This window comes from Heterocephalus glaber, unplaced genomic scaffold, assembly GCF_053883595.1.
Source record: "Heterocephalus glaber isolate CG9 unplaced genomic scaffold, H.glaber_assembly_v1.0 deba00001428, whole genome shotgun sequence".
Lineage (NCBI taxonomy): Eukaryota > Metazoa > Chordata > Mammalia > Rodentia > Bathyergidae > Heterocephalus > Heterocephalus glaber.
In genome coordinates this window covers 29,039,632-29,065,252 of record NW_028258293.1, presented here as the reverse complement: position 1 = coordinate 29,065,252, position 25,621 = coordinate 29,039,632, and the positions used below count along the sequence as shown (strand labels likewise).

The 25,621-nt window shown below is 41.4% G+C and overlaps 1 protein-coding gene and 1 pseudogene across 4 annotated transcripts; one reads left to right on the top strand and one right to left on the bottom strand.

Moving 5' to 3' along the window:
- Nucleotides 1–6,731: 6,731 nt before the first annotated feature.
- Lipt2 (lipoyl(octanoyl) transferase 2) lies at nt 6,732–18,163 on the top strand. 4 transcript variants are annotated; one of them, XM_087211334.1, is made up of 4 exons: nt 6,732–7,233; nt 7,691–11,238; nt 11,490–11,546; nt 15,987–18,163. In XM_087211334.1, exons 1-2 carry the CDS (start codon nt 6,768–6,770, stop codon nt 7,918–7,920), a joined length of 696 nt encoding a protein of 231 aa, XP_087067460.1. In that variant the 5' UTR covers nt 6,732–6,767; the 3' UTR covers nt 7,921–11,238; nt 11,490–11,546; nt 15,987–18,163. The 4 variants fall into 4 exon arrangements, with proteins under 4 accessions (XP_087067460.1, XP_004863300.1, XP_087067458.1 ...); XM_004863243.3 differs by having other exon boundaries at nt 11,490–18,163; XM_087211332.1 differs by having other exon boundaries at nt 7,691–11,546.
- On the bottom strand, nt 10,392–11,009 carry LOC101709811 (calcyclin-binding protein pseudogene; annotated as a pseudogene).
- Nucleotides 18,164–25,621: the final 7,458 nt, after the last annotated feature.

Sequence of the window (25,621 nt, the reverse complement as noted above, 5' to 3'; positions counted from 1 at the left end):
TTTAAGAAAGGAAGATGCTTTATTTGTAAGTAGAAAAAAAGAAAACAGAGACAAGCTACCCTGGAGAGAGGGCAGGGGATCTGGATGAATATCTGCAGGACTTTTGTTCCCAGCTTCTTTTACTGGGTTTTATGGGCCCTTCTTCCTAGGTGAATACTTGGAACTTGCCACAATCTGATTGGCTGTCTGGATTGTCTTGGATGAGTTCCAGGCCAAAACTAGAGGTGGGGAAGGGCGGCTATCTTAGTTTTCCTGCACCTGGCTTCCTCTGTGCTCTGCCTATCAGCTCTCCCTCTGGTCTTTGATGTGAGTTTTTATGCCATTTGTGCTATCTGGTTCCTTTGTATACATGGTTTTCTTTTCTCTCTCTCTCCCCTCTCGTCCTTTTAATTGCTCCCAGAGGAATTCCTCCAGTAAAAATTTAACTCCTTCTAGTCAAGATTACCCTGAAAGCCTAATGAGGCTCTTATTCTATTCTTTCCCTGACTACAGACCCTTTTCCCTACAGTACCAATACTAAATAAATAAGAGAATGGATGAATGAATGAATGAATGAATGAGCAATTCAACCTCTTAGATTCTCTTTCAGTTCTGGGATATTCAGTTCCATCATCCAGCTCAGCATTTTCTTTCTTCTCCCTAGCTCCCATTTTTGTCTCTGCAAGGGTTTAGAAAGAACATTTATCCCTAGAGACAGAAGTAGCCTCGGGTCTTTTGGTGCATCCCCTCATTTTCATTTATGGAACAGCTGAAGGGCAGAGAGGGAAAGTGACTTGCTCCCCGGAACACAGTTCGGTTAGAAGCATGCTAGACCAGAAGCCATGTGCCCTGATAATCACTTCAGTGTTTCTTCCAGGACATTGTCTAGGTATTATTTATTCATTTATGTAGTTTTGGTCAGGGTCAGCATTCGGGAAAGCAAAGTTCTGTGTGACCTAACCTCCCACATTACAGTGTTTTGAGAACAAACTGGATTCTCACGGTTCTTCCAATGGTGGCAGGGTGCCCATGTCAGGCAAGGTATTTTTCATACCGAAGAAGAAACAAAGATAGTGACAAGCCTCACTTGTGATTTCCCCAAAGCAGCTGGACTCTAAAAACTCTTTGTTTCCCTCTTCAGCTTATAATTCTACCCTCATCCTTAGTAAAGTAGAGCAAGAAGGTGGAGTTGGTTTTTTAAAAAATCTGCACTTGCTTATGTACATATTTATTTTCAGGTGAATTTATTTTTGCAACATAGGCCAATATGGACATCCTGCAGCTCCCACCCCTCCTCCTCCTTAGACATTTCACTTCTCTCCCATGGCCAAAAACACTAGTGTCATCCCTAACCCCCGGACATCCTTCTTCCTTCCAGGCAGGGAGGTAGCCAGCATCCTCATGTCTGGTCTTCCCAGGGGGCCCTGGCTTTGACCTCACAACCACTAGACCCGCATCCAACATTTAATCACTTCCTCTCTCAACACCTGCCTGCTATTCTTCACCCTGTCTCTTGGCCATGGCCTTGGAACCCAGGTGGAAAGAAATCCAGAAGGGAAGGAGGAGATGCAGGCCCATGGTCAAATATTATTATAGTAACATATAATAAATTATGTAATAAATAATTATATTTATGTATTGAAACAAATTTATAAAAATTATAAATACATTAAAATTCTATTTTACTTCATCATGTAAACCACACTACTTGTAGTTTTCATCATTCCTTAAAGCAGTAAAGTTTTTAATCAGTTATCATGCATCACACATGCTACAACTAGACCTTCATATAAATAAATGTAAGAATAGTAAGAATTGTTTAATATTGGAAAGTATGTATGAATTCCTATGCAGATTCCTGAGTTCTTCCCAGATCATAAATTAAAATACAAAAAGAAGAAAATAGATTCTGCTATTCTGGGAAATGGTACCTCATTATACACACACTGTCTGAAAAAAAAAGATTTCACAGGACCAGTTAGTTGATGTGTTTTATCTCTTACCCAAAAGCTCTTGCCACTCACATGCTCCCTACAACCCAGATCAGTGGCCATTTCTTTTGTGGGCAGCAGGCAAGCCACCGAACCTCAGTCAAGGCATGGAAATGTCTATATGCATGATTGAGAGATAGTGGCTGCACACTTGTATACGTATGTCAAAGCTGCTCAAACTAGGCACTTACATATATTCCTTTCTTTGTATGTGTATTTAGTGTGTTTTGTGTACTTGGGGCAAGATACAGAAGTGAGGCAAGGAATGTTAAATGGATGGGACACACAGGGCCAGCGCTGAGTACCAGCTCCTGAGTATCAGAGTAATTAAAAGTGTGTGTGTGTGTGTGTGTGCGCGCGTGTGTGTGTGTGTACATAAGGCCCCTAAGGCACAGGACCTAAGGAAGGATGCTATCTTGTCCAGGACCATGGATGGTATTGCTTCCTTGATTCCTGCCTTTTTCTCACCTCCCATAACCAATCTGTAATCCAGTCCTATGGATTCTACTTCCAATATATATTTTGAATTTCTCTTCCCTCTCCATCTCCACTGCCACCTCGCCTAGCCTAGACAGCCATCTCTTCTACATCTTTATAGCTGGCTTTTCTGCTTTCACTTTTGCCTTCCTCTGGCCAGTCTGCCACAGAGCAATCAGCAAGTTTGCCACAAAGCAGCCAGCATGATCTTATAATGTAAATAGCATAGTGTTACTGTCTTGCTTAAAATTCTCAGTGGCATTCCCTTTGCTCTGCAATTACCTTAAAGTGACCTTCAGGGCTCTCTATGACCTGGCCTCTGTGCAGCTCTCTGGCCTCACTTCACACCAGCCTCACCCTTCTTCTCTCATTTTCTTCAATCCACCACTCTAAGCCTTTATACAGGCTGTTCTCTTTGTCTGGAATGTTCTCCCAGCTGACAATGGTTTGAACTTCAGCCACCTCAGAGAGCCCTCTCTGTGAACACTATCTCACGTTACTCTCCCAGTCTATTCTCTATTATAATACTTTGTTTAATGATGTACTTGATTGCCAACAGGTTTGTGGGCTCCTGCCCCAACACAGGAAAGGACTATTATATTCATTGTACTTCTAGCACCTACTTCAGTGTCCTGCACAATGAAAGCACTTGATAAATACTGCTGGACAAATGGATGTTTTAAAACTGCAGGGTGGCACAGACAGACCTGGGATTTTGAAAGATCTCTGGCTACAGTGTGGAAAGAGAAAGAAATAGGGGGGAACAAATAGGAGGGAAGTGACTGCCATCTATGCTGGGCTTCTCACCGGACCAACTTTCACTGTTGAGAGTTAACTATAAAAAAACAGGTTTTAGGATGACTCTTATGTAGACTACAGGTTGAGAACTCTGCTCTAGTTCCTCCAAATCTATAATCTGAAAAGAAGGGCTGGAAGTGTAGACCAAGTGGAGACCATGAGCTAAGCATGCACAAGGCCTTGATCTTAGCACCATAAAAAAAAGGAAGAGAAAGAGTCATCAAATCTATTCTGGATGAATCTGTGCCAGAGAAAAAAAGGAAAAGAGCCGGGTATGGTGATGCTTACCTGTATTCCCAGCACTTGGGAGGCTGATGCAGGAGGACTGCTAGAGTTCAAGGCCAGCCTGAGCTACATATTGAGTCCAAGGCCAGCCTGAATTACATAGCAAGACCCTAGCTCAAACAAAAAAAAATTTTTAAATTTTATCACTAGTCATTTTTTATAGTAGTTTCAGGTTTACAGAAAAATTGAGCAGAAATTACAGGGAGTTCGTATTTCCCTTTTTGCTTTTATCCTCCCTTAACCCTCAGTTTCCTTCATCCTTAACATTTTTTTTAATCCTAAGCATCTTATTCTATTGTGATACACCTGCTATAATGAATGAACAAATATCAATATGATTTATCAACAAAAGTCTGTAGTTTAGGGCTCATAACAGTATATCACACAGCATAATTTTCTGCCCTAAGAATCTTATGTTCTATTTTTTATCCGTTTTCCCCAACTACCCCCAACTCCTGGCAACCATTGAGTTTTGACAAATTTTACTTGTGATAAAATAACATAACATGGGCCGGGGATTTAGCTCAGTGGTTCCGGCGCCTGCCACACAAGCACAAGGACCCAAGTTCGATCGTTGGTACAAAAAAAAAAAAAGAAGTTTAAAAAAATAACATAACATGCTGGGTAAGGTGGTACATGCTTGTCATCCGAGCACTCTGGGAGGCTTAGGCAGGAGGATCCCAAGTTCAACCCCAGCCCGGGTAATTTAATGAGACCCTGTCTCAAAAAAAAAAAAAACCACACACAAAAAAAACATTTTTTAAAAAGGCCAGGGACTTAGCTCAGGAGACTATTGTAAAGTATGTTCTTCTGTAGTGTAAGCATATTTACACTAGTGTGCAATCTCTGGAACTTTTTCACATTGCAAAACAGAAACTCTTATTCACTAAACACCTTCCCACCCCCCCCAGCCTCCCTCCCCCAGGCCCTGTTAACCCCTATATATATATATATATATTCATTCATTTATCCAGTCATTCATTTATCCAGAAAGCATTTATTGCATAGCTACTATGTGCTGAACCATGGGATGTGTGTTATGGGGTATTTAAAAATAAAAAAGAAAGGGTCTTGATTAAATTGCAGGTCTCTGAAGCCTGATCACTCAGATTTGAATTTTTTTTTCCTGCCATTTCTAGTAGTCCAATGGAAAGCAATTTACTCAGTCTGGGCCTTAGTATTATCATCTGTGAAATAGCAATATGACCACTTTGTGGATGTTAGATATTAAATGCATTGATGATTTCAAAGCTCTTAGTGTCCAGTATCTTGTAAGGGCTACCTGTTAGCTATTAATCTGTTCTCAGGTGACAGGAATGAGACAGGAGTATGGGGAAATAGGTAATGACCCCAAGTCAAAATAACCAAGGCAGAATAGTGTCAGCAGAGGTACAATTTGCTGATGGAATGGTGAAGAGAGGCCAAGTGGAGAAAGTAATCTCTTGAACTGAGCATTGTGGTCTGAGTTTAGATTTGATTCATCATGCTATGGGTTGAACACTTCTTAGCATGATGATAGGCAAATATCAGCCTTCATGTCCCCAAAACTTGGGATCATTAGGCACCTGTAGGCCACCTTGACCTCATGTTTCCTTTTTTGAGACTCTTGGTAAAAAGCCTTAGTTCAGCACATACAGCAAATTATTTAACAAATCATTTGCTCATTCTGCAAATATTTACTAAGAACTTACTGGGTGCCAGGATTTAGGCTAGACAGGGACCCGAGTAAAATATTACCTACCCCGAAGAAACTCATATTTTCAAATAAATAGTGATAGAGACAAAACATGAACCCGGATCCCTGGACTCCATGTATAAGATTCCCACTTCATGGCAAAACAAATCTTAGGCTGGAGCACTGAGATCATCTTTTATAGGAATAAAATCCTTTGAATTACTTTCCCCACCTGAGACATATTTATAGCTTTAGGTGCCCTGGGACAGGACCTCATATAATCCAACCAGTTTCTCTCAGAGCCCAAGGCTATCTAAATGCTATGTTTATTTTTTAAATCACAGCACTGCCACTGATGACTCACAATGACTTTTGTGATCTGCTCCGAAACCTACATTGTTTATGTTTGCCTAAGCTAGTTTGTCACTCACCCCAATTTCTTGATCTTGAGCATCATTCTGGTTTTATTCTGTCTTCCCTCTCTTCACTTCCTGTCCCACACTCCCCCTGGGTCTATTCCCCAGCTACAGAAGGATTAACTAATATTTCTGTTTGAGCATCTATGCATCGTCAGCCCCACAAATTACACACTAGTTCTAGCCACACTCTCTGTGCAGGGGTTGCCTTCCTGTCTAGAAGGGGGCCAACGAGAGAGATTACACTCACCCTGGTTCCTTGTCTCAGCTAGTGGCCTCATCATTCAGAGATATTGTATCCACTAGGCACAGGACCTGGAAGTGACAAGTTTTTCAAGGTCCTAGCAAAATATTCAAGAACAGCACCCCCTCCTTAAAAAAACAAAAACAACAAACAAAAGCGGATTTACTTAAATGACATTCCAACTGTCACACAGCATATGCTGTAGTCCACCTCTCCTTTGAGGACTTAGGCAGTCATTTCCCTAGCTTCTGGCAGTGGGTTGCTGACTCGCACCTGAATTAGTTCCACTCACTCTGGGACCTGCCCTCCACTCAAAAGGAACCAGCTTGGACAAAAGTTACTGTGCCTTCCCATGTATATATAGTTTGTAAACATTGATCTGGTCAGCAAGGATATCAATTTCTGCCCCCATAGGTCACACCAGGCTCAGAGCATTCCTTGGATCCAGATAAAGCCTCTGATTCAATTGTTCAATGCTTCTATCACTGTCTTACACGCATTGGTCTGAAGTACTATCCCCGTTGCTGTAAGACTACAAGCTCACCAGGACATATTTTTAACCCCTCATATATTGTACTATTGCATCATATACTGTATTTATCATACGCCGAGCATTGGGCCTATAGAACATAGCACATACTAAGCTCTGGCTGTTGAACAACTGGGTGACGCCAACTTTGCACTGGGTCTTGGTGGTGCTATGAATCAAACTCAGGGCTTTATGTACGCCAGAGAAACGCCCTACCACTGGGCCACATCCCCAGCTTGTGCGGCTCTTGGGATCATACTACCTCGAAAGAGCTTCTACCAAGTTTGGCTAGCGGAGGCTCGGGGCGTGGCCCTGAGTCCCCGCCCCCAGGCCCAGGCAGGGGGCGGAGCCCGCCTACCCCGAAGCCCTTGAGATGGCTAGACCTGCTGTCCAGCTGCTCTGGCTGGGGCGGCTGCAGTATGCTGAACTGCTGGCGTTGCAGGAGCGCTGGTTATGCCGGATGCAGGCCCAGCCTGGCACTGAGGCCCGGTTAGGGGCTGAGGCAGGCGCGCTTCTGCTCTGCGAACCCGCGGGGCCCGTGTACACAGCTGGGCTGCGCGGCGGCCTCACGCCCGAGGAAACTGTGCGGCTACGGGCCTTGGGCGCAGAGGTGCGCGCCACAGGCCGCGGCGGCCTGGCCACTTTCCATGGCCCTGGCCAGCTCCTCTGTCACCCAGTGCTCGACCTTCGGCGCCTCGGTCTGCGCCTGCGCACCCACGTGGCGGCGCTGGAGGCGTGCGCCGTGCGCCTGTGTGAGCTCTTAGGCCTGCCGGGCGTGTGCGCGCGGCCCCCGCCTTACACCGGCGTCTGGCTGGGCCGGAGCAAGATCTGCGCGATCGGTGAGCGCCGCGGGGCGGAACAGTGGAGGTGAGGGTCGAGAACGTGCCGGCTTTAAATTAGAGCTGTACGTCGCGTTTAAGGGTTTCAGCTTGTTCGGCAGATAAATCCCTTATATTCGGAGGGGAGGCAGACAGGTCCTCAGAAATTATCTAGTTACACTCATTGCTACAGATGGAAATACTGTAACTGAATCGGAGAGCCACTTCCTATGGGAAAACTGTGCTTTTAAAGCGAAAGAATCGCTTTAGGGAATCCTCGTAAGATGGGCAACCGATGCAGAACCACACAGCCCCAATCCCATCTCTAGTTTGGCTTCTTCCCCCATTCTATGCATAATCCATGTTCCAGAAACAAATACTGAAAACCAGTAGTCTGGCCCAGTTATCGCACCAGGAGGATCCTGAAGCCTGCAGGGTAGAGGATGTCTATTCTATGACCCTTTGGCTTGCTTTGCAGGAGTCCGCTGTGGAAAGCACATCACATCCCATGGCTTGGCTCTGAACTGCTCTACGGACCTCACATGGTTTGAACATATTGTGCCCTGTGGACTGGTCGGGACTGGGGTCACTTCCCTGAGTAAGGAGCTCCAGAGGCATGTTACTGTGGATGAAGTAATGACACCTTTCCTTGTGGCCTTTAAGGAAACCTACAAGTGCACATTGGTCTCAGAGGACAGCCTCAACTAAAGGGCATTCATGTTAGCACAACTAGAATGGTTATGTACTGGAAAGCACCAAATTTGACTTCAGTCCCCAGAACCCCAATTCTAGACCTAGCATGTCATTCTCTGACCATGATACTAAGGGCAAATCATGAGCTCCAAGACATTGTTTCCTTAGGTATGTTGCTATTATCCTAGTCTACCTCAGAGGTACTGGATGTGAACTCGCTACAAAAAGCAGCACATGCTGAATAAAACAGAATGACTGTTGACAGTTTTTCAGCATGGAAAAATGCAGATATCATAGACTGTCATTTTTAATTTATTTGCTACTTTCTCAATGTTGTATCTGATTGAGCAATTCTGGTCTCTAGTTTTTTTAACTTTGTGGGAATCACTCAAGAGGCTGAGGCAGGAGGATCCCCGCGAGTTTGACGCTGGGTGGCACTACAAAGCAACATCATCTCAAAAAGCAACAACAACAACAAAAAAAACCCAATTTTTTCTTTTATGGGCTGGGATTCAAATCTCTGGATGGCCCAGACAAAGTGACATGATGTGGTACTTTTTTGTTCTCAAGAGATGTACACGGCTACTTTCTGGAATAAAGGGAAAAGCTTCTTGAAAAAATAAAATGAGATATTGTCCTGCAATGGATTCTCTAGATTTGGTAATTTATTTTGGTCAGGGTGCTCTGAGCTAAGCCACAGGCTATAGGAAAAACAAATAGTTTCTTACATTGCACAAATGCTGAATAGAGAAATTTTTCTCACATGCAGTTCCTTCATTTGAAAGACTGTACTAGTTACCTACTTCTGTATAAAACAACAATAAATATTATCATTTTTTTTTGCGGGTCAGGAAATTGAGAGAAGCTTAGGTAGGTGTCTCTACACTGGGGTGTCTGCATGAGCTTGCATTAAAGATGTCAGCTGGGGCTGGAGGACAGCTGCAGAGATAATCCACTCAATTGTCTAGTTGGTTCTGGTTGTGACAGGAGGCCTTAGTTCTTCACCATGTGAACCATCCATAGGGCTGCTGTTGTGTGCTCATGACAGGTTACCTGGCTTCCCCAGAGCAAGTGATAGCAGAGAGAGGCAAGGTAGGAATCACCATGTTTGTTTATGACCCTCCTTGGAAGTCACATGGATATTTTCTGCAGTCTCCTAACAGATGAGCCCTATTTTAGTGTGAAATGGCCATGACAGGAACTGCAAAGGGTAAGGAGCTTTGGGGACCATCTTGAGACTGGCTCCCACAGCCCATTAAGAATGGAAGGAGCCTTCACTGAGGAGTCAAGAGACCCTTGTTCCAGTTTTGGCTCCGTGGAAAGGTCATTTCCTTTCTGGGCTTGGCTTTCACTTTAAAGCAATATTGAAACCTACAAGTACAATGGGAGCTACACTGCCTCATTAAAACATTTTTAAAACAATAGAGTGATGTGGGCCGGGGATTTAGCTCAGTGGTGGTGTCGCCGCCTGCCTCACAAGCTCAAGGTCCTGAGTTCAATCCCTGGTACCAAAAAAAAAATAGTGATATTAGTTTAAATATATTTATCTCAATGTATTAAAAATATAAATGATATAAAGATTAAAAGTATAAAGGATTAAAAATAGAAGGATATTAATGAGATATTTTACAGGTTTTTTATGTAAAAATCCAATTTTATTGAACATAGGAATAGATGGATTTTCAAATTAATTATTTTTGCTTTATGGTTATTATTATTGGATCCATGGTAGAACTTACTAACTGCAACTATATGAAGATGCTTGTCTATTCTTAATTCTATATTCATAAACAAATATATTTAAATCTAGAGAGAAACATTTGTGATTGGCTTATTAGTACATGGTAATCCCTGGTATATGCACTGCTCAAGCTGGTAATAGGGGATCATCCATTCTACAGCAAATTTGAAGCACGGGCACAAATTTGAATTTTATACAAAAATTCAGTTTTACGTTAGTGGGAGCTGACATCTGTAACTTACAGGCAAGCAAATACTTTTGTTTTCTACCTCTTAGCTGAACAAAAACACATATAATGTATTGGTTTTTTTAGACAAGACTTAGTTTTGTTTTTGTTTTTTGTACCGGGGATCAAACTTGGGTCCTTGCGCTTGCGTGGCAGGTGGTAGAACCACTGAGCTAAATCCCTGGCCCCAAGACTTGGTTTTTATATTTCGATGAGAATACCATATAACCCTTCCTTAAACAAAACAACCAGGGTATAATGAAACCATCTTTGGAGGAAATGTTTAATATGCATATCTTATTTAAATAAATCCTCCAATAAGAAATGGAGAATTCATTGCCTTTAATTTGAAGGCTTTGTAGCTACCTGTCAAATTCATATGTGCAGCTCACCAACATTCCCTTATTGGAAATAGCAGTATTTCCACATAATAGTTCTCAAAAGGATTTAAAAGTCTCAAAATTCTGTGTCACCTTTGGCTTGCTTCTCTCTTGATTCCACCCAGGCTTTATTAATGGTTCACTTCATATCATCATCTCCATCTTCATAAGTTTTCTTTAGAACATTTATTAATCCCTCACTAGGATCTGTTTCAGCATCGTAGGATGGCTTTTCTTTTTCTTTGCATTCTTTTTCAACCTGAGTCAAGTATTCCCATTGCGTGTTTTCTGCTTTCTTTCTACACAAGATGTGAACTGTATCAGTCTTCATTTTTTTTTTTTTTGAACTGCCTTCCACTGAGCTGGGTTTTAAGAGATTATTCACAATCATAGAGTAATTCTTCCCATTTAGATTCTTTACCAAAAGATCAAATGACCTCTCTGTGAAATGTACCTGCACATTCTCAGCAGGAACTTGATGAACTCCAGTTAAGGTAATGTAGATTTTCACAAACTTACCTGACTGATCCCATCCATAATTAATGATTTTCACAGTATATCCTTTTGCAATGGGAGCAACCACAGCAGCTGGTTTTTCATTGTCAAGAAATTCTGGTTTCTTTTGTGATTTTATTTCTATTTTGATCTTGGATTTTTCAGCTGTCAGGGCATCTTGTACTCTTTTCCTAGTGGCCTTTTCCAACAACACCTTTACCTCTTCTAGATCATTCTGCAACTCCTCCAAAGCTGAAGCCATGGCTGGGCTTGGGTTAGATCGAAGGCCAGAGCAGCAGGCATGCACTCAAGGACAGGACCTCTATAGTTTTTCATACTAAGTTTTCAAACTCTTGTGTGTATTTTGCTTGTATAGCATACCTTATTTTGGCCTAATCACATTTTTTTTGTTGTTTGAGACAGAGTCTCACTATGTATTCCAGGCTGGCCTCAGTCCTCTTGCCTCAGCCTCCCAAGTGGTGGAATTACAGGTATGCACCGCCACACCTAGCTGGACTAGCCACATTTTATAAGTGTTCATTGGTCAAGTGGGGGTAGCTTTAGACTGATTATTATATCTAAAGTCCTCTTGAGTTCCCAGGGTTCTGTGACCTTCCTGGCTTCTTGGAGGAAAAATGAGTCCTCTCATAGCTGAGATCTGACTTTTGAGTGCAAATAATTTATATCCATTGTTCAAGTTGAAACAACATTAAAGGTAATATTTCTACCCCTTTATTTATAGGGATGAAAAACCAAGGTTACAGAGTAAATTAATGACAAAGCCAGGACCAAATCTCAGGTATGAACACTTTCATGCCTCTTTCCTGCTGTGCACATTGACTTAGAGCTCAGAAAAGTATGCTTTGTGTGTCATAGATGATCGATACTAGTTAATTAATGGTTTGTTCACCAACAATTTGGCTCATATCCTTAGTTTCCCATCCATGCTGCCATTGTCAGGGTATGGGAATTCAGAAGTGGTTGATAATTACCTTACAATATTACTACCAAGAAGGGAAATAATTATTCCAGGAAAAGTGGAGTTGGATACTCATGATTAGATATACAGTGTTTCTACCCACCTGATACTCAGCCTCTCTCTCTAGGACCCCTAAGAAGTAATCATACACCTTATTCTAGAATGACTCTACAGACAAGGAAAGAAACATTTACTCAGCACCTACTTATAGGGCCAGGTACTACCATATTAGCCCTCTTAAGTATATTCTCTCATTAGACAGGCTGTCCAGTTCTTCTGGATCACAGAGAATCACTGCATGGTGTTGTGGCTGATTTGCCCAACCTTCCTGTGCCTCAGTTTCACAACATGAAACAAAGATAATTAAAGCACTTGCCTCGGAGCGTGGCAAGAATTAAGTCCCTAATGACAGGTGAAGCATTGATTATAGTGTTGACACAGAGTAGACACTTAGTACATATTATCGTCATTATTATTACAATTTGTTCTTTATAAGCCTTCTCGGGGAAATTATTCCTAGTCCCTTTAACTTCCCCACAAGACAGTAGGGTCCTCATGAATGGAGCTGTGACTGTCTTGTTTCCTTCATATTTCTGGCATATAGCACTGGGTCTGTTTTACAGGAGGCTATTTGTAGATACTGATTAAGTGAAATTGGACTATTCAAAGTCTTCTCCCATCCTGCCTGCCTGCTTGCCTGTGCACCAGCCCCAGCTCATGTGTGTCCCAGTAGTTGCTGGGTCCCTAGGTATGAACCAACTACTAAAAGGCATGGAAAACTATCATTTTCTCTGCTGGACTTTCAGGGCACAAACTGGTGAGAAAATGCTCAACATCACTAGTCGTCTGGGAAATGCAAATCAAAACCACAGTGAAATACCATATCATTCTTGCCAAATGACTATTATTTAAAAAAGAGGGAAAATGCTGTATTAGTTAGCTTTTCCATCACTGGGACAAAATACCTAACACCAGCAACTTAAGGAGGAGAGGTTTATTTTTGGCTCACAATTGCAATGGGTTCAGTCCATGATCACCTGAATCCTAGGCAGAAACGGCGCAGTAGAATAGGTTGGTGGAGGAAGGCCAGTCGGCCCATGGCAACCAGGAAGTAGTGAGGGAGGAAGAGCCAGAGAGGAAAAGATATACTCCAGAGGTACACCCCCAGTGACCCATCTCCTCCAGCTGAATCTCACTTCCTAACAGTGCATTCAGCTATGAACTCATCAATGGATTAATCCACTGGTGAATGTAGTACCCCCAAGGTCCAATTACCTTCCAAAAACCCCACCTCTGAACACAGACTTTTGGGGGATATTTTAGCTCTAAACTATAACAGTGAGATGCAGAGAAAGGGGAGATCTTACATACTATTGATGGGAATGTAAATTAGTAGAGCTATAATGGAAAACAGTGTGCAAGATTCTCAAAAAAATTAAAAATAGAAGCACTATATGTGGTAGTGGATGCCTGTAACCCCAGCACTTGGGAAGCTGAGGCAGGATTGCTGTGATCCAGTAATGCCACTACTGGGTATATGTCCAGGAATGAAATCAGTATGTTAGAAAGATATTTTCATTCCCATGTTCATTGTAACACTATTCAGAATAATCAAGAAATAAAAACCACCTAAGTGTCCATCAACTGATGTAAGGGGGTTGTTTTGTTGTTTTTTGGTACTGGGGATCGAACTTGGGACCTTGCACTTGTTAGGCAGGCAGCAGAACACTGAGCTAAATCCCTGGCCCTCAACTGATAAAAGGATAAAGAAAAAAATATATATATATGTGTGTGTGTGTGTGTGTGTGTGTGTATATATATATATATATATATATATAAAATGCAATACTATTCAGTCCTGTAAAAGAGGAAATCCTGTCATTTGCAACAACATAGATCAACCTGGAGGACATTATTTTAAGTGAAATAAGGAGCTGGACTTGGTGGTGCATGCCTGTAATCCTAGCACTCAGGAGGCTGAGGCAGGAGGATTGCCATGAGTTTTGTGGCCAGCTAGGCCACATGGTGAGTTCAAGGCCAGTCTGAATGACACAGCAAAACCCTGTCTCAAAAAACAAAACAAAACAAAAAATAGTGAAATAAGGCAGAAAAACAAATATTATATGAACTTATTTATATGTGGAATCTTAAAAAACTGAGCTCATAGAAGTTGAGACTAGAATAATGGGTACCAGAGGCTGTGGAGGGAAGGGAAGGGAGACAGAGGGGTGAGGAGAGGTTGGTCAACAGATACAATTTTCTTGTTTGTTTTTTGTTTTTTTGAGATAGGGTCTCTCTATGTAGTTCATACTGACCTTGAATTCACTATATAGCCCAGGCTGGCTTTGAACTCACAGCAATCCTCCTGCCTCAGCCACCTAAGTGCTGAGATTACAGGTGTGCACCACCATGCCCAGCAATAGATATAATCTTGTAGTTAGATAAGAGGAATCATTTCTAGTGTTCTATTATTGCACAGTAGGGTGACTAAAGTTAATAATGTAGCATATATTTCAAAACAGCTAGGAGAAAAGATTTTGAATGTTTTCATCACAAAGAAATGATGTTTACATAGTACCGTATAAAATGTACAATTATAATGTGTCAATAGAAAACAGAATAAAGCTTAGTATAAAAAATAAAAGGAGAGGCCATGACATACCCATTCCTGTGTCCCTTGCCTCTAACTGAGGGTCTGGCACAGAACAAACAGGAGGAAATGTATGATGGTTATTAATGTTCAAGTATTTCTGGCTCTCTGACTTCTGAACACAGGGCAGGATTGTACTTCATGGCCACCTCATGGTTGGGAGAGGCCAAGTAACTTGTTCTGGTTAATGAGTTATGAATGGTGGGGTGTCACTTCTGAGCTGGAGCATTGAGTAGCTGGTACCTTTAGAGTTTCTCTTTTCTTTGGGAACAGTAATCAATGACATTAAAGACAGTGGCTGCTTCCTAAGGGATTCCAATGAGTAGAGCCTCCTGCTGCTAATGTACTTGTGCAGGAGTTAACCCACCTAAAGTGGAAGTTGTTAATTATCACAGAATAACCTAGCCGATCCTGACTAATATGTTTATATTAATCAAGACTCTTGTATTTGCAGGTGTAGGAACCCAACTCTAACATTAAGGGAAAAAAAGACATGGGTTGGGGTTAATGGAAAAGGTTCTAGGGTCTCATAGAGCAAAAGGGCACTAGCTGGGCTCAAGAACAGAACGAGAGCACGAAGCACTTTAGGGAACCCAAATATTCTTTTCTTTCCTATTTTCTGCCATACTTCTTGGTGTGTGTTTGCTTCATTCCATCTTGCTTCAGTCCAGTCTTCTCTATTTCCCAGGCCACAAGGTGGAAAATGGCCGCTGCTACTGCTGTTCTAGCTGCCATCCAGGAATAGGGGTAGGGTCAAGGAAAACCCCCAAGTTTCTGCCTTGAGCAGGTGGGTGAAGGGATACTGGAAGTATTGCTGGGATGGAGAACAGTGGATGAGGTTTTGTTTGTTTTTTTAAGACAGGGTCTCACTATGTAGTTCAGGCTGTCCTCAAACTCTCAGCAATCCTCCTGCCTCAGCCTCTTGATTACTGGGATTTCAAGTGTGCACACCCATGCCTGGTTGATAAAGTTTGAGACACTCATGGGAGATCCTAGTGGAGAAAGAAAAGAGGTAATTGGGTGTATGGAACTGGAGCATGGGTGTGATGGGTGATGGTTTAGATCTGGGTGTCCCAGGAGAGAGAGAGAGAGACAGGTAGAAGACTGGTAAGTATGAGGCACAGGCTGAGGAGAGGCAGGCAAATGAGGCTGAGGAGCAAGTAGGTCAATGTTACAGGGGCACAGAAACAGATAAAATGGCTCATTCTGTCATCCAGCAGCCCAGAAGGGTAGGTAGAGTTATGTTATGGGTGAGAAAACCAAGGGTCAGAGAGGCTCTGTGATTTGTATGAGGTCATACAGTTGATAAGGGACAGAATCAGTCCTAGGCACCCAGTCTGGGCTGCATCCTATGGAAAGGAGCTTCCAAAAACAGGTAGGCAAAGGGTGGACAGAGCTGGGAAGGATGCAGAACACAAGGCCAGAGCTTGGCCTGTGGCAGTGGGTCAGACCATTGCTGTGGATTCCTGACTCTTTCCTGCCTGGACAAATCCCACCTATGATTTCCTATTTGGGCCTTTCCTGAAGGAAGGAAGCTGAGTGTATGAAGGAGGATATTTAACACCCTTGAGAATGACTTTTCTTATTTATTCAGAGTCTTTTCCTCATAGATAAACAGATTATTCAGGGCCCAGAGAACAAGTGCTGAGAATAAAGATGTGACCAACTGCAGTTACTGGTCCAACATCAAATTCCTCCAGAGACACTGGGAGGAGACCAGACAGAACTAGTGCTGGCAGCATGACCAGGTGCATTCCACTTTATACAAAATGTTCTTTCTCTGAAAACTCCATGAAAATCAGATTTTTTTTTTTTGGTACCAGGGATCGAACTTGGGTCCTTGCGCTTGCGAGGCAGGTGACGGAACCACTGAGCTAAATCCCTGGCCTGAAAATCAGATTTTTGCAATCTAAATCTAAATCTGATTTTTATCTTGTCATTCACCATATCATTCCACATTGTACCTAAAATTAAAAGACAAACCCAGTTGCATTCCCATCTAATACATGATGTTGATTTGTGTGTTTTCAGAACTTGATTTTGAGCGGACATATTTGCATATACTTCTAATTATTAAGTGAATAAAATTATATATACCTTTAAAAGTCAAACAATATTACAATATCCCACATTACTGTATGGCCTTTATAATTATATTTTTGAATACATTAACTTTGTATTTATTTTTTAAAACCTTTGATCAGTGTTTTAGCTTGGGTAACACATAAACATGGAATAAAACTTAAAAGGATAAAAAAAAACTTAAAAGGATTTTAGTAGATATTTTCATACTGCTATACTACTTCCATAAAAGTGATACCAATTTATATTCCCATCACCCATGTACAAGAAAGACACCTGAATTTTATTGGGTTTTTTTGGTTGGTTTGTTTGTTTGTTTTGAGATAGCATCTCACCATGTAGTTCAGGCTGGTCTTTAACTCACTATGCAGCCCAGGCTGGCCTCAGACCCACAGCAATCCGAGTGCTGGGCTTATAGGCATGTGCCACTATTCCCTGCCGGCACCTGAATTTTAAATGTTCCAGCATCTTAGAACTTTTTTTCATTTTTACCACTTTTTATTATAAAATATTTTCAGCATACAACAGTAAAAAACTTCAACTCATGTCAAGTTTTTGTTTATCTAAACTGGTATCCATTTCCTGCCTCCCTACTGAATTACTGTGAAGCAAAGCACAGTTACAATGTTAATTCATCCATAAATACTTCAAAATGTGTTCCCAAAAGAAAAAGACTCCTTTTTAACTTTGCTTAACCTCAGTATCATTACCACACATAAAAACATTTCTTCAGTATCAACAAATTCTTATTTACTATTCAGATTTCTTTACTTTGTTCTTTCTTTTCTGTTTGTTTGGGTTTGTATACATAGTGTGCTCAAATCTGGATTCAAACAAGGTTTACACACTGTATTTTGTACATGTATCTCATCATTGCCTCTTAAGTCCCTCATCTTTTTTTACGTGTTTTTGTTTTGTTTTGTTTTTTTGAGACAAGGTCTCACTATGTAGTTTAGACTGGCCTTGAACTCACTATGTAGCCCAGGCTGGCCTCAAACTCACAGTAATCTTCCTGCCTCAATATTTCTTAAGTCTCTTTTCCCCTAGAGGCCCCCTTCACCTTTTAATCTTTTCCATTCTTACTATTTGTTGAAAAAAGTGAGATACTTGTTCTATAAAGTTTTCCACAACCTATATATTTTAAAATTGTAACCTTATATTATAATTTAACATGACTTTCTATGTTCTCCAATTCCTGAAGATTAAAAGGTAAATCCTGAGGCCTGGTCTGATTTAGGTATTTTTTTTTTTGCTTTGGTTTTTGGCAAGACTGCTTTGTAGGTGGTAGTGTGTTCTTATATCAAGAGGCATGTAATACCTGGTTTTCTCCCCATTTTTTGTAATGATCATTCTCTTGATCACTTACTTTATTAGGGTTTTGCAAAATGTGATACTCTGATTCTAGCATCCTTTCTTCACTAACTAGCTGGAATACTATCAAGCAGCAGGCTGCGCTCAAAATAATGCAATATTACCAGTAGCATTAGTGTTGTTACTAACATTTTATTCTAGCATTTAATTCTTTTCTTTTTTGTATTTATTTATTTATTTATTTATTTGGTGACACTAGGGATTGAACCTAGGGCCTCATGCATGCTAGGCAAGTGTTCTATCACTGAGCTAAACCACTTGCCCTTATCTGATTTTTAGTTTTATTTACATTCAATAAACATTTGTATTGAATAAAATTTGTTTATATAAAAGATTTGATTTTACAGTTGCATTGGAGTCAGTGAGTTTGAATATGAACAACATATTTAGATTGTTAACATTGAGTCCCTTAATAATTTTTTTCTTTTAAATAGGGATCCATGGATTATTCAAGTTCAAAAGAGACTGGACTAAGACCACAATGTTACATTTTTTCAATTTCCTTTAAGTATAAACTTCTCTATACCAGAGATTGTTTCTTTGGTACCTAGATTTGTCTTTGGTACCTAGCACACAGAAGGAGAAATGGTATAATAGCTCCCTGCAACCTCCATATTGTCCTTTTGTTGTTAGAAATCAATAACCTGTTTGTTAAGAGGTCATCACAACCCTGTTCACATGCCTTCAGATATGGAGGGAGCACTTCTTCCTAAGCAAACCTTCCATTATTGCATAGTTCTGATCGTTACAAAGTTATTCCTTATCCCAGCTGGGCAGGTGGCTCATGCCTATAATCCCAGTACTCTTGGAGCATGAGGATCACAAGTTTGAACCTAGCCTCAGCAACTTAGAGACTTAGAGAGATTCTGTCTCAAAATTTTAAAAAAAATTTTTTAAGAGTTGAAGATGTAGCTCAGCATGAATGCCTTGGGCTCACTCCCCAGTACTACAAATTAATTAATTACTTTTTTAAAAAAGTTATTCCTCTGGCTGCTATCAAGAAATCAATCAATCAATAACAAATGCTGGAGGGGATGTGGGAAAAAAGAACCCTTCTCCACTGTTGATGGGAGGGTAGACTGGTGCAACCACTGTGGAAATCAGTGTGGAGATTCCTCAAAAAACTAAAACTAGAGGTTCCATTTAACCTAGCTATTCCCCTTCTTGGTATCTTCCTAAAAGAATTAAAAGCATCATACCACAGCAATATATGCACACCTATGTTTATAGTGGCACAGTTTGTAATAGCTAAATCTTGGAATCAGCCCAAATGCTCATCAACAGACGAGTGAATTAGAAGATGTGTTTTTTTATACACCAGATTACTACTCTGTCATAAAGAAGGATGAGCTTCAGATATTTATAGCTAAATGGATGGACCTTGAGACCATGCTCTTATGTGAAATAAATCAAAAACACATGTTTAAATGCTGCATTGTTTCTCTGGTGTGAGAAACCAAAAGTGGAAATAAGGACTGAAATGTATAATTGGGAAATGGGAAGAAAGTGTTCAGATGGGAAGGGGAACAAGAGAGGAAGGGAGAAAGGAAGGAAGGGACAAGAAAAAAGTGAAAATAGAAGGAAAAATGGAAACAAAGCTTCTGTACATAGGGAGGGGAGGGGTCTCAAGGGGAGGAATGGAATAAAATACAATTTATTTTTAAAAAGAAAAAGAAATGACATCACACAATGCTGCCCATTTCACTGAAGTTCTTCAATCTTTCATCATGTAAATAATTTCCATGTCTCTTTTATAATAAACTGATGATAGCTAAAAAAAAAAATTCCTTATTTTAAACTGAAACCTGCTATTTGTCATAATTCTGCCCTCCTGTGAGGGCTCCTCTAAAAGGTCTTCCCTGCCATACCCTCATCCCTCACTGGTGGCACTGACCACACTGTAGTTGTGGTTCCTCGTTTCCGTATCTGACCACATCCAGACTGGGAGCTCCACAGGCAGTGTCTGTAGCTGTGTTATCTGTGGCCTCCTCAGCTCCAGCCCAGGGCCTCATGAAGAGGAGATGCTCAGAAATGGTCTGTCAAATTAGTGAATGAATTCTGCTTCAGAAGTGTTCTCTTCTTCAAATTAAATATTCCTGATTCCCTTTTGTTCTTCCCATCACATGGCTTCCAGCCCCAACACCACAGCCTTCTTTTTAACAGGCCCCCATTGGCTAATGTGCCACAATCTGTGTTGCTTGGAATTGAAGATAGCATGCCTGGTATGGTCTGGCTAGGTTAAAGTGAGTCCCACTGTCCTGGGCCCTGAGGATGCGGAGATGGCTCAGACTTAATTACTGTTTTCTTTCTCTCTTTCTTCTTTTCTTTCTTTCTTAGTTTGTTTTTGAAACAAGACCTCACTATGTAGCCCAGGCTGGCTCTTATAGAAGAGACACATTTGTAAACAAATATGTGCGATATAATGTTACATGGCCTGAGAGAAGTGTGCATAGGGAACTGTGGGAACATAAAAGAAGTGATAACTTTTAAAAGGGAGGAGGACCAGAAAAAGTTCAAGGTGACATTGATTTACTTACAGCTCTGAGAGAAAACCCAGATCACACTGGATCAAATGAAGAATATTTTAGAGCTCATAACTGAAAAGCCTGGAGATAGATTTCAGGCATGATTGATTTTGCGTCTCAAGTAATAGCATGAGGACCTGGTTTTTCTTCTTCTGTTACCTCTTCTTACTTTGGAACTGGCTTCACTCTGTCCTGTGTGCTAATGAAAATGACTGCTGGTAATACCACATCTAGATTCTATAGCTTACTCACCACTACTTTCATATGTGTTTGGCCTGAGGCCAAGGAAGTATTCTAGTTAAATCCTGTGCCAAGGAGAGCTGGTCATGCCCACTTGGAACTAGTAAGTTCAGCCCCACCTGAACCACATGGGCTAATAGCAAGGGAATGAGGGAGGAGTGACTCTCTAAAAGGAAGGGAGAGGTTCTATTCTCAAAAGAAGAGATTCAGGGCAACCAGCTCTCAGATGTCCACTATGCCCTCAGAAGACAAGTAAGAAAGTTGAGGATATACAAGAAGATAATTTGTGTTTCATCAAAAGGGGAAGCATGCAAGTCTCTGAGGGTGAAGCTGTTTGGGGGAATTCAAGTGCTTGCTATGGTCAATAGCAGTACTTTAGGTGCCTTGTGTATATTTCTCTGGCTTTTTCATTTTTGTGTCATGGGTCTGTTTCTAACTTCCAGCATCTACACCTTTTGTCTGAAGATTTTTCACAGGGCAGGAACTATTGAGCCATGTGTTGGGCTGGACATGCTAGCGAATTAATGTCCTCCAGGATCCATCCTCAACAAAAGATTGACTCTGCTAGCCCATTTCCTCTAGTGGGACATGTTCTATATGGGCCCCAAGGGCAGTGGTGGTGACAAAGACGATTAGGGCATGGCAAAATTAGATGTGAAAGTACGTGTGACCTGTTAATTACAAGATTCCAGAAGACACATGCAGAACAGTTCCCAAAGGCCCGCAGGTGGGCTTCTCATGAGAACTGGAGCAGGTTTCCAATAGGATGGCTTAGACCTAACATCAGCCTAAGGTGTACGATCTCAGTGGTATAGGGGGAAGAGATGCAATTGCCAAACCTGCTAGATATCCAAGGTGTGACTTTGTGTTCTCTAAAATCAAAGAATGAATTCTAGGAACAATGGAGGTTAAGAGTAGGAAAAATTTATTGAGAGCAAGATAGCTTCTGTCTAAGAGAGACAGAAGGGAGACCGGAAAGTGGGTTACTTGCTCACCCAACTTCTCAAAGATGTTTTATGGGACAAAGCCACAAGGTGAGGAAGGTTCAAGGTGGGACAAAACTATAGTCAACTAGTAAAATTCCAAGTACAGTTGCTTAGGTAATACTGACCCAATGAGAAATCACAAGGTGGGCAAAACTATGAACAACCAACAAGATTATGACAAGTATAGTCGCTTAGGTAATATTGATTAAATGGGGATCCAATGAGGAAGCAAGTAACATAGCAAGCATACAAGGAATGAACAAGGTTTTTCGTTGATAAGGGGTGGGTTAGGGATCTTTCTTGGAAGATCTTGGTCTCCCACCCAGGTGATTGATACCACTTTAGAATATCAATCACTTTTATTCATGTTGTGCAGGTGTGGTAGTTTCTCTTCTTTCACAAGGCTGACTTTCAGTGAATGTGTCTCGATTGTCCTCCATGTTGGCTCCACGGCCCTCATGTTGGCTCGACTATTCTCCATGTTGCCTCCTTGAGGGCCAGCCTGTCTAACTGCTTACAAGATATCTAATTAACTTACCTATCTACAATACCAGCATCAACACTCAAGACTCATATGTGGAAGTTCTTGGGGGTTTCCTTGAGATTTGGACAGTATAAAGGGACACAGATGCCAAGAAGAGTTTGCTGTTGTGGCCGTCCTCACAATAGCTTGCCCTGCTCCCTGCAGGGTGTACTTTTATCTTGCTTTTTCCTCTTTTTTTTTTTTGGTACCAGGGATCGAACTCTCAACCTTGCACTTATGAGGCAGGCACAGTGCCACTTAGCTAAATTCCTGGCCCACTTTTTCCTCTTTTACTTGGCTAAGCTCACTCTGCAGAGCCAATTTCTCCCTCACTCTTCACTTTTACTCTTTTTTTTTTTTGATACAGGGTCTCACTATGTAGTTCTGCCTGGTCTTGCCTTGAATTCCCAGTGATCCTCCTGTTTTAGCCTCCCAAGTGCTGAGATTATAGGTGTGTGGCACCACCCCCAGCAACTTTTACTTTTTCAAATAAACTTTGCCACTGCTTTTTCTCCTTTTGTTCAATTCTTTGTTCAAAAGGAGAAGAACTTGGAATCGGACTCCAGGAGGAAAGGCGAGCAACCCAGCACTTGGTAATGTTAGAGCCACTTTTAGAAGGATCTACCCGATAACAGTGCCATACCTTTGGCACGCATGTTATTGTGTTTTGCTTTTAAGACAAAAGATGTTAATCTGTGAGTTGTTTTTTCTAAACTAAAACCTTAGTATTCAGGTTTAATTGCAATATTGGCACTTTGCAATAAATAAGTGGGTTCTGGGTTGCAGTTTAGGCACTCGGTCTCAAATGTTTGCCATCACTGCTCTAGGGGGTCCCTAAAAGGACAAATGTTCCTAAGGGGACAACTTATTATAAACACTCCCACACATATAGACACACCTTCCCATTCTCTAGTGATGTTTCCTGGAATTATTTCACAAATGAACCAGTCTTGCTCTGATCCTTGTATCAGGGTCTTCTTCTGGTAACCCAAATTTGCCTCAAACACATTCTTCTAAAAGGAAAGCCTAAGTCAGTGGTAATATTTTTGTTTAGTCATGCTGCCACATTATACCATTGACTCATGTGGGTTTACAAAGATCTACAAGCTCTGAGGCATGGCTTCTCCTTCTAGAAGCTTCTGGTCTGATGAGGAAGCCAGTAATAATCCCTCCACAGTTTTCAAAGCATTTTTCTACCCTGATTTCATTTGCTTCTTGAAACCCTATGAGGTTTGCAGAGCCAGGATTTCTGTTTGGCAGATAAGGAACCAGAGGCTGAAAGTGGTGGGTGGTGCCATGACTTGGCCCAGTGCCCAGGTCTCAGAGCTGATGATATGCTCATCTGAGCACTCCCTCTATGGTGGCTGTATCATGACCACCCAAGTAGCCTCTTCTCACTAGGAAGAATTACGGAGTCCTACATTTCTTTGTGGGTTTCTGTGGTGTAAAGACACCCACATCTGTTACTTGTTTCCCTAATGTTTAGTGACTTTGGAAATAGAAGATTAGAAGCACGCACACACACACACACACACAACAATACTCTGATGGCCCTTGGGTTACCACATCACCCCCCTTGGCCTGGGGTACACCAATGAGAGCAATGTTTCTATCATTTTGGAAGCTCATGAAGTCAGGACCATTCTTCCTGCCTTAGACTGTACTCTCCCCAAGAACAGGAATGTACATGAGGGTGGTACATGCAAAGAAATGAAAAATAGAAGCATGAGAGGGGAGTGTAGGGACACAGACAAGGGCATCTAATTAGATGCAGAGGAGATTCCCAGGAGGAAGAATGTTCCAGGCAGAGAAAGCAGCACAGCCAGAAGCCTGGAGGTGATGGTGAGGTTCTATCTTTTTTCAGTATTTTTTTCCTGACAATATAATTCCTAATGATTTTACTTCTCATAATCAGCATTTGTTCAACAAATTCTTACTAAACTTCATAGTAAACTTAGTGCCTTCAAGGAGCTTATGTTCAAGATGTGGAGTCAACAAATAAAATAGACAATTATTTTCCAGGAAGGTAAGTGCTATGTTATAGAGAGGTGCAAGGGGCAAGAACACCCAGAATTGGCCTCTTTTCAGTCAGGTCTCTACAGAAAGCACATGGCCATCTCATATCAGTAATCTGAGATGGCTCTATTCAGATACGGGCAGTGAGTGGGGGAACTCACAGGGAAGGTTAGTGAAACATCCTGGAGCTTGAAACACTTGGGCCTGATAAGAAAGAGAAAGAAGCATGTGCAGAGATCCAGAGTCAGGGAGACTAGAGTCAGGGAGATACAGCTGGTGGACGGATGGGAGGCTCAGTTGAGGTTGCAGCAGCAGGCACATCAACAGATTAAAAAATAAGTGTCAGGCATGACAGTGCACACCTGTAATCCCAGCACTCTGGAGGCTAAGGCATGAGGATTGCCCTGAGTTAGAGGCCAGCTTGAGCTACATAGTGAGCTCAAGGCCACCCTGGACTACATAATGAGACCCTGTCTCAAAAAAAAAAAAATTAAAGTAAGTGAAACATATCAGGACTGTCTACCATCTAGTTAGGCACTATTGAAAAACAAGATAGGAAAAAAAAAAGAAAAACAAGATAGGAAAGGGGGTTAGAGAAGATGGGAAAACGGGGATTAGAATTTGAGCATACAGTGGTCAAGGAAAACTTCCCCAAGAAGGTAATATTTAAGCAGATTCCATGAAAATATATCTCTAGGTATCTCCCCCTCATGCCTTTAGTCAGCCCAGCCTAACCTCAATCCCCACCCTTGCCTTCCTTTTCTGAAGGTCAGGGCCTATGTCTTTGGATTAGGGAGTTCTTTGAAGGTCCCTCTCATGGGCTTCCCAAGGACAGGAATTCTCTTTTCTTTTTCCCTTTCTTATCCAATAACAATAGAAGGTGCCATTTATCAAGCTCATGCCTGGTACTTGGCCCAGCTCTGGGCATGTAATATACCATATTTTATCTAAGTCTCATAGCAAGTCTACAATGCATAGTTATGGAAAATGAGGCATCTCAATCCACTTTCCAACAGCTGTTGACCAGTTGCCTTGCCTAACAAGGTTTCTGCCCATCCTCACTCCAGAGAAGGGCCAGTGGAAGATAGATCTGAAATCCAGAAGGACTGAAAAAGGAAAAACAGATTAGGAATATGCTTTATGTGTCTGAGGGGTACAAAGAGCAAAGGGTAGAAATCAAAGGAGGCAGTTTTTGTTAAAATGTGAGACCATCCTAAAAATCAGTGCTGCCAGGCTGCCTTAGAGGCAATGAGCTCTCTGTCACTAGAAGTGCACCACCAAAGCTGGAGAGCTTTGTGTGAAACATGAAATATATAGAATTCATTAGGCAAGGGATTTGACTATCAAATTGTAAGAGTTTATCAAATTGTAAGAGTTCTTCCAACTTAGATTCTGTCACTAAATGATTCTACAACTCGAAGATGGTCTACAATTATTAATCTAAAATTTTATTACAACAATAGATAATCTCTGTCTTTAAAGGATCTTTATTTTACTAGCTG